Source organism: Pagrus pagrus (genome assembly GCF_965226575.1).
Source record: "Pagrus pagrus genome assembly, chromosome: 3".
Lineage (NCBI taxonomy): Eukaryota > Metazoa > Chordata > Actinopteri > Spariformes > Sparidae > Pagrus > Pagrus pagrus.
In genome coordinates, this window is record NC_140187.1 from 34,054,536 (window position 1) to 34,068,008 (window position 13,473).

The window sequence follows — 13,473 nt, forward strand, 5'->3', positions numbered from 1 at the left end:
TATATATATATGTAATGTATAAGCACTATCATTGTGATATTGTCAGAGTTGTAATGATCTCGCTTGTTAATATGGTTTTTAGGTGCGGCACATTAGGGCAGCACTTTCGAGGAGAAGTCTTGCTAAAGTCCACGTTGAGAATCTTGCCAATGTACAAGGTAATTTATAGCTTGAAGAACTCCTGCATGATTATACCATTATGTTCAAAACAGCACATCTGACTATTCAGTCATTATACTTAAATTCCCTTTGATGTATATTAATGTTCTTTTACATAATAAATGTTGTGTCCATGTGTTAACAGGCAAACAGTTCAGGGCAGTCATAATGTCAGCTGTGCAAACACGTGACAGCCTCAAAACATCTCACCTGCCTGGTCTGGAGCTGTTAAATGATGCCCGCGTGTTAAACACTGCATTGACTCGGGCTCAGTCCCACGTGGTTGTGGTTGGAGATGCTGCTGCCCTCTGTTGCTTTGGGAAATGCTCAGGAGTGTGGAAGAGCTTTGCAGACCATTGCATCAGCAACAACAGTGTTGCACCAAAGCATTTCACCAAAGATTTCTTTGAAAAAGATGTTTTGGAAACTGCAAGGTTTCAAAAGTCTGAACATGAGGATGAAAGGGCCACTCCCACTGATGCAATTCTTCAAGAGTTGAAAGATAAGTATGAACAACTGAAACCAGAATACAGTTCAGATGAAGACAATTTGGAACTTGAAGACTTCAGTCCCCACAAGTCAAGATCATCACACAATATCACTGATGTTGACACAGACGGAGAGTTACGTAACGAACAACCAGAGATATACGAGCGGGGAAAGCTGGTCAGGGAATCATATAACAGAGGTTATGTCACACCATTTCAAAACCCCACCAGACGTATAAGCATTAAGGGAAGGGCCAACCTGGGCAAGGCCTTCACTGGAGACGAAGTGGTTGTACAAACAGCAAAGGTGGTCGGCATCACCACAGAAGCAGAATCAGCCCGTGTTCTTGTGTGCCTGCTTGAGGATGAGGATCACAGCAAACCAAGACAGAATTCTAAAGATTTTGTCAGGAGGACAATGATGCCCCTTAGAAAATCTGAGCCCAAGGTATGCATACTGATCAACAAGGCAAGACGCAACTTCATTCCAGTATGGGAGCAAATTAGTGGACATTGGACAGTTGCAGCATGTGAACGTCTCAGTGAAGAGCTCAAACAGAACAATGTATTTGTGGTGCAAGTGATTGGCTGGAAAAAACATTGTTATTTTCCATTGGGGAATGTCATAGACATTATTCCAGTGGGAAGATCTTTGAGTCATGGACTAAGGATCCTGAATGAAGAATTTCATGTGCCACTTACTACGTGTACATCAGACCAGGGTTTCTCTGAGACTGATGAAGACGAAACATACAGACAGGACTTATGCGAGGTAATTACTTTCACTGTTGATGGAGAAACAGCAGAACACTTGGATGATGCCATCAGTGTCAGGGAAATTGGAGACCAATATGAGTTGGGAGTTCATATTGCTGATGTGGCAAGCTATGTGAGTCCAGGTTGTAAATTAGATGAAGACGCAAAACAACGTGGTGCTACATATTACGGCAGAGGGAGCCCAAACACTCATATGTTGCCTGAAGACTTGAGCACTGAACACTTAAGTCTTCTGCCAGAGAAAGATCGCAGGGTGGTTTCATTAATGTTCAATGTAAATAAGCAAACACATCAAATCATTGGAACGCCCAAATTCCAGCTGTCACTGATCAAGTCCAATCGGAAGTTGTCTTATGAAAATGCAGAGAACATCATCTCCGAAAGATACAGAGAGAGACCTACATTTGACACAGTAGAAGACTGTGTCACAGTGGCTTATTGTTTTGCAAAAGCTCAACGGAAGAGTAGACTTGTGGACTGGGCTTATTCTCAAGCTGATGGTAAGAGATTGCCTGGAAAGCGCAAAGCCAATCTAATGATTGAAGAGCTGAGTGTGTTATTCAATACACTTGCATCTGAGCAATTGATTGAATCAGAAAAAAGCATGTACTGCACACCCCTTCGCTGTCAGGAAAAACCGGATTCTGTAGAGCTAGAAAAATTAAGGCAGCAGAACCGCGCAGAATGGATAGCACTGTCTTTTCATGTGCGGCACAAAGTTCACCATGAGGGACAAGAGACAAACTGTGAACATTTCCGCATACTTACACAAGTGTGGGAAGATATCCAGTCAGCTGCCAGAGAAGATGATATAGACAAAATGGTGGACCTTATTGCTGCAGATGACATCCACCCTCTGCTTCAGCCAGTCACTGATCAGTTCAGAAGGTGCTCTAGTAAGGCGTATGTCATCCGATCCAACTCCTCTCAAGAAGCACAAGCTGGGCATTATTCTCTGAACGTGAGATCTTACACCCAAGCATCCTCGCCAATACGGAGGTACATGGACATCATCTTGCAAAGACTTTTGCACTCCATGATATGTAAGAGGCAGGTCCAATACAGTCAAACAGAGATTTCAACTTTGTGCAATCAATTTGAGTACAACATCAAGAATGCCAAGGAGTATGAACAAAAGGCTGAGCAGATCTCCTACGCAGTGAGCATGAAAAAACAAAGTGCTTCAAAGTTAGGCTTTGTTGTGACTGCAGAACCCGGCAGCGATAGATTTGCAGTTTCATTCCCTTTTAACAAGAACATATTTGCAGAGAGTTTGTCAATTATGTACAAAGATTTACAATTGTGGGATCAACCCTTCTATGATAAAGCAAATAACTGCATTACTCTAACTTGGAAAAGGCGGATCTATGCAGTTGACACCATGAAAATCTACCAAGAGTCAGAAATCCCAGTCCGTGGTCCCTGCATTGAGCTTCCACTGAAAATATGGAAAGCCACAGTTGAAGCAATTGATGAAGAAAAATGGGATCATGCAAAGTTTCTCATAATGGGCGCTGATACAAAGCAATATACCCCTGAGAAGAAAGAGGTATCAACAGTACAAAGAGGACATGAAGTTGACATGAACCTACAGTTGCATACTGGTGACACTCTGCAGGTCCAAATGACATCAGAAGTAAAAAGGGGTTATCACATGCCTGCTGTTCAGTTGGTGCACATTAAACCAAAGTTTGAGATCTGTGTGGAACATGTCCACAGCCCTATCACGTGCTTCTCCAGATCTGCAGATGATCCATCAAGGATCCAATACAGTAACACAGAGGAGTATGTACGGATCTGGAAACCGTTGTGTGAGATGGAATCTGCTACCAATGCAGTGGATGAAAGTGACAGCATAATCATTGAGAACTTGGTGGTAGACTTTAGTCAAGTGCAGAAAGGAACACTAACAGGAAGCTTCTTCTTGCCTCTGAAATGGATCGATGAATGGGCCATTGAGTGTAACCTTTCAAAGTGCTTTCTGTGCATACGTAAAAGAGGTCTGACGCTGGCTTCAACCCTTGAACATTCTGCACTGGTGGACCCAAAAGAGTTCACATGGGTGGCCCATGGTGTCACAAGAAAAGTAGAAAAAAAGAAAAACCCTCCAAACGAAGGAAGCACAGTGGAGTTCTCTGTCAAGCACCTGTCGATGGAAACCATTCCTGAATGTGTCTTTCAGAAAAACACTTCTTTCACAGTTGAAATAATCCCGAAGCTCCTGCCCGACATGTAAGTTCAAGTGAAGTTCAATTTGACCATAGCAACATAACATTGCTTATGATATGACTTTTCATACTTCTCATCTCACATTTGTCTTGCACCAACTCAAGTTTTAATGCTTCAGATTAAGCTGTTAATGTACGATTTTATTATTCTTTTTTGTAGTCGGAAAGAAGAGGCTGTGGTCAGCATTACATCTGCATGTGAACTTGTCAAGACAATAGCACTTGGACAGCACATTCCGAAGGAGGGTATGCTCTTTAGTCAGCAGTTAATAGTTGCATGGATTTTTACTGTTTGTTTCATGCTAGTCAAGTCAATTAAAACAGAACAAATATTGTACATTCCTGCAGTGTCTTTTAAATTTGATAAACTTTTCTTTGCAGTAATAACACAGTGGCACATCATGAGGAAAGAGCTACCAAATGGACTGCCAGGCCTTAACCACAGTCAGTATCTTGCTGTGGATAAAGCTCTGAATAGTACCTTCACAGTTATACAGGGACCACCCGGTAAGAGCTGAAATTTTCACCCTGATGCCCCATATTTTATACAAAGGCTTTAGCCAATTTTCCAATTTTTCTCTTAGGAACTGGAAAGACGGTAGTGGGTGTGTACATTGTGTACTGTTTCTTTGCGCTGAACTCTAAGAATCCAAGGAAAGTTGATGATCCAAAGGATGAGAACAAGAAACAAGTTATTCTCTACTGTGGCCCATCCAACAAGTCTGTTGATGTTGTTGCAGGCAGGTTGCCTTGTTACTCTGCTTAAATTTCAGCTGCATTTCTTTCAGTTACCATACTCAATGCTGTTTTTGTCTATTACTTTTGTTACACAGAGTACCTGTTAAGGTTTGAGGACAGCCTAAGGCCCCTCAGGGTCTACAGCCAACAAGTGGAGATGCTTGATTACCCATTTCCAGACTGCAACCTTCAGTTTTGCCGGAGGACTCTTCGCCCAGAACGTGCCAAACCAGAGCTCAGGTATCGTAATCACATCAGCTGATGAAACTAGGTTTTAAAACTTTTCCTAAATCAACTAACATAGGCTTATTTTATATGGTTTTAGGAGCATCACTTTGCATCACCGCATGCGACAGGACCAAAACCCATATTCAGGTCAAATAAAAGATTTTGACAGACGCATTCAGCTTGCCCTGGAGAAAAAAGAAAAGCTCCAACGCATTAAACTTGCCTTTGAGGAAATAAAAGAGCTCAGACGCATTCATCTTGCCCTTGAGGAAAAAGAAAAGCTCCAATGTATTGAACTTTCCTTCGAGGAAAAAGAAGAGCTCCTGCGCATTCCACTTGCCCTTCAGGAAAAAGAAGGGGTCCTATACATTGAACTTGGCCTTCAGAAGAAAGCAGAGCCCCGACACATCCAACTTTCCTTTGAAGAATTAGAGGACCTCCAACGTAGTCAACTTGCCCTGGAGCAAAAAGAAGAACTGACTGCTGAAGAGGTGAAAGAGTAAGTTCAAATGCACTATTGTTTTAACAAATCTTAAAACTGCATGAAATGTTTAAAAGTCACCCATTAGTCAGTAAAAAGGTCTTATGACATGGTCTTGCAAAATAGATGTAACAGCCTTTAACCAAAATAACCTTTTGTTTAAACCAAATATTATAGTACAGCAATCATGTGACATGTTTGATACATGTGATGGCCACAGCTTTTCATGTAGGATAACTTGTCTTGTGAACAGATATTTTACACACCTTAAAAGGTGTTATCTTATCTCAGTTGTCAGATTTAAGGTTAGACCAACTACTTCTTTGCATGAACATTCTCATTGCATATTATTCAGTCCACTCAGCCTTTCCATCTGACTATAACCAAGCCGCTCAGCCTCCCACTGCCCTGTCAAACTGCACTCCTCAAAGTTTTCAAGCATTTTCAAGCTGAAAGAGGTTTTGTGGTCACAACTGTGACATTCAAAATTCCTGAGTAACTCTGTAAGCAGGCCTCATAGCTATGTTGCTTAGTGTAGGAGGTTTGATTTACCAATAGATATTAGGTTAGAACTTTTTGATAGACACCAGTTATGCAAGTGTCTGGGTTTGAGAAGACAGATACCCTAGAGAGACTTCATCTGAAATCCCTCATTTATCCATTAAAAGTTAAAACTCAACCTGTAATTATAGCTGCTGCGCAGCAATGGGTCGGGTCCGGGCTATTTTTGGCAAATTTAGGCAATTCTGAGCAACAAACAGGAGAGTAGGAAGACAAGACAGTTGGCAATAATGTTCATTTTGGACCACTTGAGTATTGAACCCACAACTTCTGGAACCAAAGACTGTCATCTATCGCTCTGAGCTAATTGGCAAGTGGCAATACAGCAGTGGCTTCACAAATTGAGTAAGCCATTCACTGTTGTGCAGGCAGATTTGAAACCACTGTAAAAAATTCAGTTATCAAGACAAAAATCTGAAAATACACATATTGCAGCATGGAGATGTTGGTAATTTTAGAAATGATTGATTTGCTCCATAAGTGAATAACTGGTGTTTAGCTATGTCATCATTGCATTGACTCCAGTTGTTCCCATGAAAGAAAAATTTAAAATGCTGTGAAAAATTCAGTTTTTGAGGCTCAATTTTTGATAAATCAAAGGAGGAGAGAGGAAATAGGTTTAAGAAGTTTTACAGTTTTTGAAAAAAAACTGAGTGATGTACTTCATAATTTTTAATAGGTTTAAATGTAAAAAGTTTTTTCAATATTGAGGCTACAGTTTGATGAAAGTTCTGAAGCTGTAGCAAGTATGGTTGATTTGTTATGAATTTTCAAAGTTTTGAACTTTAGACGCTTGCTGTAGCACCACCATCAGGACTATTGGCTTGGGTTTACAGCTGAGGTAATCTGGCATGAGACTGGACCTTTGTGCAAAATTTGGTTAGCTTTCGTCCATGGTCCAGTCCAAGATATTTGTTTTTATTTAATTTAGAGGCTTGCTGTGATGCCGCCGTCAGGACAATTGTCTTGTGTTTCATGTTGAGGACATCTTGATCTGTCATCATCATCCTTGCTGGGTCTTGAACCCACAATCTCTGACACCAAGCACCAGCTCCTAACTCACTTAGCTAATTGGCTGGATGTGAGACCTGCTGTGTAGCTTGATTTGTCGACTCAGGGAGTCACTGTCCAGGCAGCTGTTGTCAAGGCAGATTTCAAAAATGGTCAAAATGTCAGAAATTCTGTTACCTGAACAAAAATCTGATAATACATAAATTGCATCTTGACAGCATGGAAATGTTGGTGATTTGTTTTTAACTTAAAGTGTTTTGCTTCATAAGAGAAAATTTGATGTTTAAAAATGCCACTCCATTGACTCCAGTTGTTCCCATGAGAGCAGAATTCAAAATGTTCACAAAAATTCAGTTTTTGAGATAAAATTCTGATATTTGCCAAACTCCATCAACCATGACTGCAAAATATTCTCAATTTTTTTCAGGAAGATTGAAAATGTATTTAGCAAGAATTTGATAGTATATGTTTACAGTACTGTTTACAGTCAAACATTTTGATGCACTGTAGGCATAATTTTTGATAAATCAAAAATCCGAGAAACAAGTTTTGTGGAGGACGGTCTGAAGATGCTCTCTAGCAAGTTTGGTGACAATTGGGCAAAAATTGTGGGAGGAGATAGGTTTTATAAGTTTTACAGGTTTTGAAAAAAACTGAGTGATGGACTTCATAATTTGTAATGAGTTTAAGTGGACTAAAGTTTCAGCAGTATTGGGGCTACAGTTTGGTGAAAGTTTCAAAACTGTAGCATGTACTGTTGATTTTGTAGGTATTTTTAAAGTTTTTAAATTTAAACGCTTATTGTGCCCCCCCCAGGAGGAATATTGACATGTCCTTGGAATTAAGTAAATCTGGCATGGGGCCGGACATTTCTGTAAAGTTTGGTGAGTTTTCGCCCATGGGAAGTATGACTTCCTCGGAAGAAGAAGAAGAAAGAAAGAAAGAAAGAATTCCTAGGAATACAATAGGTTCCTGGCAGCTTAGCTGCCCGGACCCTAATAATATGATTTATGGGGAGTTAGGAATATACCCATTATGTATTAGTATTAAAAAGAGAATTATTGGTTACTGGCAGACATACCAAAGATTGTATGTAAACTAGGAGCATTTTTGGTTACTGTCTTGCCTCTCTTAAAATAACTTTGCTTGTGAATCCTGAATCTGAAAAAATGTTCAAAAAGAGCAGAAAGGTGTCGCAAACCTCACTGAGGGTAGAAGTTCCTCAGCAGTGTAGCAAATGTAGATGTCACGCTACATTTGGGTGTGTTTGATTTAGATCACTTACAGTGCTCGCTGGGGGTGCGTGCATTGTTGTGATGTTCATAAACCCCTAAAGTCCGACCCAGGTGAGACTGCACCACTTGCATCCCCTAACATTTGGCCAGTGAACTTACACATTGAACACGTGTGTTGTCCAGAGTGTCAGCTAAGTGCAGAGTGTCTCCTCTCTCTGGACATGGAGCTCTTCTGTGTTTGTATTGGGTGCTGCTGTCAAACTTTTATGTATTTTCCACTACTCTTAAACTAGAGGAGGGATTCCTCCTCCTTATGATGAGCCTTGTAATCTGTGCAAAGAGTATTTAGCATGTACGGGCAGAAACACAAGCAATTTTTCCTAATATCTAGTGAGAATGCATCACATACATAGAGGCGGAGAAATGCACAAACTGCCAAGCTCGTTTCCTGATCTACCTCAGGTATGTTATGGAGTTATGTATGGAATGGGTCAATGATTAAAAGTAACCATTAGCTCACTGATCAGCTATAATAATGGATGCATTCTCAAATACAGTCACCAATGGTTGTTTCAGAGTGTGCTGAGCTTCCTCAGTATGGAGGATATTTTTGTACCATAATTAAAATTAAAAGTCCCAAATAGAACTAAAAAAAAAAAAAATTCAATTAAAAGATTATTTTATAACACTATGACACTATGAGGAATAATCGGACCATATTTAAACTTAAAAAGAAAACAAAAAAGCATATTTAAAATTGTGTAAAGAGAGTAAACAGAAATATCAAGGGTAAATAATCAGTAGATCTCATCATTTTATGTAATTTTAGTGAGAGATTTTTTTTAGGCTATAGCTGCCATCATAATGAGTAAAATGTATCTCTTAATATAAAACAGCTTTAGTTATTAGTTAGTTTTTTCCACCTCTGATTGTGTCCATCCTACCCTCATCCGGGACTGTCGCATCCACCTGATGAAAAACAGTCCTGGAAGGTCCATAGAAAACAGAAAGAATTTTAAAAAAGAATTTAGAAAGAATAAGAAAGAGTAGATTTCAGAGCAGCACTTTGAATTTGAGGAATATTTTTGCAGCTCTAACTGTATGGATTGGCTTTCCTCCTAGATACAAAAAACTCCTCATGGATGCGCGGACATATGAGCTGAAACATCATGACATCATACTGTGCACGTGTACACAGTCTTCCACCCCAAGCTTAACGAAGACAGTCAGTGCACGTCAGATCCTCATTGATGAATGTGGAATGGCCACTGAACCCCAGGCCCTGATTCCATTAGTCTGCAACAACCCAGAAAAGGTGAGTTTTTCCACTTAACATCAGTATCCTGCTCATCCTTTCCATTTACTTAATTACTTAATACCTTCATTTCTTTGTGCCTTGATTCATGAAAATACTGCTTAGTCTGAGGATACATTTTCAGAGCACATCGTTTTTATATTGTATCTTTCTTATTGTAAAATTACAGGTCTTTGGGGCATTGGTTTCATCATTGCTTAGTAACACTCACTTGATGTTAGTCGATTTAAATTATTAGAGTTATTCACTCTAATGTCTTAAAATGTCACTTTCAGGTTGTTTTGATCGGTGACCACAAACAGTTACGACCCATTGTGAAGAATGCACGTGTAAGGAAGCTGGGGATGGCCAAGTCTCTGTTTGAACGCTACTATACAATTCACAAGAAAAGGGCAGTGATGCTGGACACTCAGTACAGAATGGTGAGGACAGGACGTACACACTCTATATACATGCAGTGTGTATTGTGTATATTAAACAGTAAATTGTATATTTATGTATATATGTACTGACTGTAGCAATATCATATTACTAAATGTCTGTGTTTAGTATTTGAAATTATAATCAGAAACTATCAATCATGTACCTTCATAGCATGAGAACATATGCAAGTTCCCATCAATTGAATATTATGAGGGAATGCTGAAGACTGGGGTGGAGCAGCCGAGCAGTGTCCTACGAGTTGGAGACAAGACAATGCCAGTCGTATTTGGGGACATCGAAGGAACAACACTCAGACTTGTTGTCAACACAGCCAAGGGCAACGAAAACTCCAAAGCAAACCATGAAGAGAGAAAAACAGTGGTACTGTATTTAAACAATAATACTAAAATATTAGCTTATAAGTTACGATAGTCATTAACCTGATAGTACTCAGTGACTTTATTTAGTAATGCTTTAAATAATGTTTAATAACTTTAAACTTTTGGTTTGGTTCTTTTGCAGATTGACATTGCTGAGAAGCTGGTGAAGACTGCCAAAGTTGAACAGCGATGTATTGTGATTCTGTCGCCCTATAATGCCCAAGTATCAGAAATCAAAGATAAGCTGAAGGAGAAGAGAATGGATGGAATCACTGTGACCACTATCACTAAAAGCCAAGGTGACTTCAAACATTACGACAAATGCTTGAGCCACAATGCTCAAGAATTTGCAATGTGTCAACACTGAACATGTAACCAGCATTTTATGGTTGCAACTTTTCCCAGTGGTGCTGGGGTTAACTACCTCCTGTCCTGTTCGGTAGTTTACAGTACATCAGTACTGTGTCATTTTATGACCATATCTCACATTTTGAATGTAAAATCTGTAGTCATGTAGTGAATTGAAAAGAATGTTCACAGTTAGGAAATACTCTAGTAACTTTTCAAGTGCACTTGTCTACTTTTTCGTCCTGTTGACATCAGATTTTCTGATATAGACACTTTATCTGGCCATGTTAATGACAGTGGCTCAATCTGGTGTTTCAGTACAGGTCAGAAGAAACCAAAGACAAACCTTCACTCTGTTGTCTAGCGATGTCTCGTCATGTGACATACAATGTTTTGTCTTGTAGGAAGTGAATGGCGTTACGTCATCATATCGACAGTGTGCTCTCTGCCACATGAAGAGATTGTGAGTGAACCAGACGGAGCTTGGCTGTCCAAACATCTGGGCTTTGTGGGCGATCCCAACCAGATAAATGTGGGCATCACCAGGGCCAAGGAGGGACTGTGCATCATTGGTGAGATACTGCAGCTCATCTCTTCTTTTTGAGTATGCTCATATGTAGCTTCATAACAATGTTTCTGTCCTCTCAAAGGAAACCAAAGGTTGCTCAGCTGCAGTGGAGCTTGGAGAAAACTCCTCAGCCATTACAAGCTTCAGGATGCAGTGGCAGATGCAGACAAGATTTCAGTCCATGGTGCAAGATAGCTGAGCTCGGTTGTTTTTAAAAGACTTGATTTCTACAAGCAGCACTTACACAACAGCATGACTCCATGAAAGATGTATATATTTCTGTATTTTTTTCTGGGATGTTGAAGTATCTTTTTATATATTTTTTCAGTTTTATAGCAGATTTGGGGATTTTGATATTGTATTTGTTTATTTTTACTGTGCTCTGGTTTACATATACTCTTCTCTTTATGTATGCATCTGGAAATCGTACAACTTTGATATCAACTATCTGTGGAGTTTAGTTGTTAGATGTGCTAATTTGAATTCAAAACCTTCAGTTCACAGTCTGAGTATTCTGATTTGTTTTTTTTTTGTTTTTTTTCATGTTTGAACCCTTGGCTACAGAAATGTTGATAAAAAAGTGTGCATTGTGTGAAATTTTGTAAAGTGTTTTAATAGTGCTCTTTAATACATTCAATGATTTTATTAAATGTTTGTACAAATTAACAACAATTTAAAATGTGTTTTAGTCATGTGGGTAACGTGTTAGAAAAGCAATGCTTTATTGTAATATATTTCTTTTAACGGTAATGGAGTAATGTAACGCGTTACTAATAATATTTCAGTAATATATTACTACAGTTATGTCATGTAACACGTTACAATCTGCTTTAGCGACGGAAGTGAAGAGTTTATTGTTGTTTTTGTCAGCATCCATCCACACCAACATGACCATACTAATAAAGGCTATGCATGTGTTTAATACAGCCGAGCCTGTAAGTTCTGTGTTCAGTCTGTGTGACTGAAATGAGCCGTATTTCATATCCTAATGATGAAGCCTGATCCTCCGCGCGTACATTCCTTGTTCTGTGGACTAAAATCAAAAGGCATAGAAGAAGAGATTTTTGTCATGTCATGTCATTATGGGCTACATTATAGAAGGAATAGTGTTTCATATGACTCATCCTTCAGTTAAAAATATTTATTCCTATCTCATAATAAATCAGACTTTGATCCTCTGCCTGCTCATCGCTGTGTCCAAGGCTATTCCTTTATTTAAAAAGAAAAAAGCTATTTAACTGTTCCATAGAGGTTATTTGGGCATTTTGTTGAAAGTAACTAAAAAGTAGTGTAATTAATTACTCTACGCAGACAGTGATATTGTAATGTAATATATTACTTTAAAATTAAGGTTTCTAGTGATATGTAATATATTGCATTTTGAAAGTTACTTGCCCAACACTGGTAGTAACACACTGAAGTGACAAAAGCAAAAAAATATAACAAAAGCAGAAGGTTAAATGAGTCTGGAGATGCGGTCAACACAGGTTTTCTATTCTTCAGAGAGAACTGGAGGTGAGATTTTAAGTTTCTGTCAACAGTAGAATGCTAGCTAACGTTAGCCTCAAGGGCTACAATGTTTACCGTTGCTTGGCAGCACCGTCAGCTGCTCCAGGATGTAATTAGTACATAGTTAAAAAATGGGTAAATTTAAAGTTAATTCAGTTAACCTCTCAAAAGTTGCCAATCCTTTTAAATTTTGGGGGATGTTCCAGGTTTTAAAGATTGGTAATTATAATCACTGAATAATGTTATAAAGTTGTGTTTTTTAAATCATTGCTGCAGATGAATATACTTGGTAACGTCTTGAAGAAGGTCAATTTCCGCTGCTGAGATCACTCTTGTTCATGCTTTTGTGGAGCTCCACTGTGTCTACATCCAGCTCCCTCTCACTTAAAGATCGGGTGAGCATTTCTGGGGGAACAGCCTGACGTTCCGAAACACCTCCATTGCGAAACCCCTCCATCCCGACACACCGCTTTATCCGAATCCGACTTTCAACTTCCAATTGCTTCCCAATATGGTTAGGGTTAGGGGTTAGGGTCAGGGGTACCACAATAGCCTTTTCGGAACAGCTGGGTTTCGGAAAAGCGGGGTGTAACCCATTTCTGGAGAAAGGTAATTAACTGTATTTAATGACCTGGAAATGAAAATCGACAATCACCTCAGATTTGCTCACCTCACTTCTAAAAAATAAGCCCTGACCAAAATAACACATTAGTTTTTTAACTTAAATGCTGGGAAATAACAAAATATGACAGGACTTCAAAAATATGCATATTACCTTTAGGGCTGTACAAGACACCAAAAGCTGTTGGTGCTTCAGAGGAGATGAGAGTCATCTGGGGATTCACTAATAAACGTTAAATCTCAGACATTCCCTCACCAGGGGAACAGCAGACTGATGAAGTCATCTGTGGCCATCATACATTTTGTTTCATAAGGGCTGATGTCAGCGCAGGACAAAGAAAAGACTATATTCTGTCATTCTAAAAGACACAAACAAACCCAGGACACTTGAAATCCAGCTGAC

At 39.2% G+C, this 13,473-nt stretch overlaps 1 protein-coding gene across 1 annotated transcript in view; it reads left to right on the forward strand.

The window, feature by feature from the left end:
* The window catches only part of LOC311254565 (3'-5' exoribonuclease HELZ2-like), a 29,253-nt gene extending 17,135 nt beyond the window's left edge, over positions 1-12,118 (forward strand). The window contains exons 8-20 of the mRNA XM_084348408.1: positions 83-158; positions 305-3,656; positions 3,813-3,898; positions 4,034-4,159; positions 4,237-4,392; positions 4,486-4,630; positions 4,716-5,117; positions 9,029-9,221; positions 9,497-9,643; positions 9,816-10,025; positions 10,167-10,323; positions 10,777-10,944; positions 11,023-12,118. Of these exons, the coding sequence (XP_084204534.1) occupies positions 83-158; positions 305-3,656; positions 3,813-3,898; positions 4,034-4,159; positions 4,237-4,392; positions 4,486-4,630; positions 4,716-5,117; positions 9,029-9,221; positions 9,497-9,643; positions 9,816-10,025; positions 10,167-10,323; positions 10,777-10,944; positions 11,023-11,135 (5,331 nt within the window). The 3' untranslated portion in view covers positions 11,136-12,118. The remainder of the gene's footprint in view (positions 1-82; positions 159-304; positions 3,657-3,812; positions 3,899-4,033; positions 4,160-4,236; positions 4,393-4,485; positions 4,631-4,715; positions 5,118-9,028; positions 9,222-9,496; positions 9,644-9,815; positions 10,026-10,166; positions 10,324-10,776; positions 10,945-11,022) is intronic.
* The last annotated feature ends 1,355 nt before the right edge of the window (positions 12,119-13,473 follow it).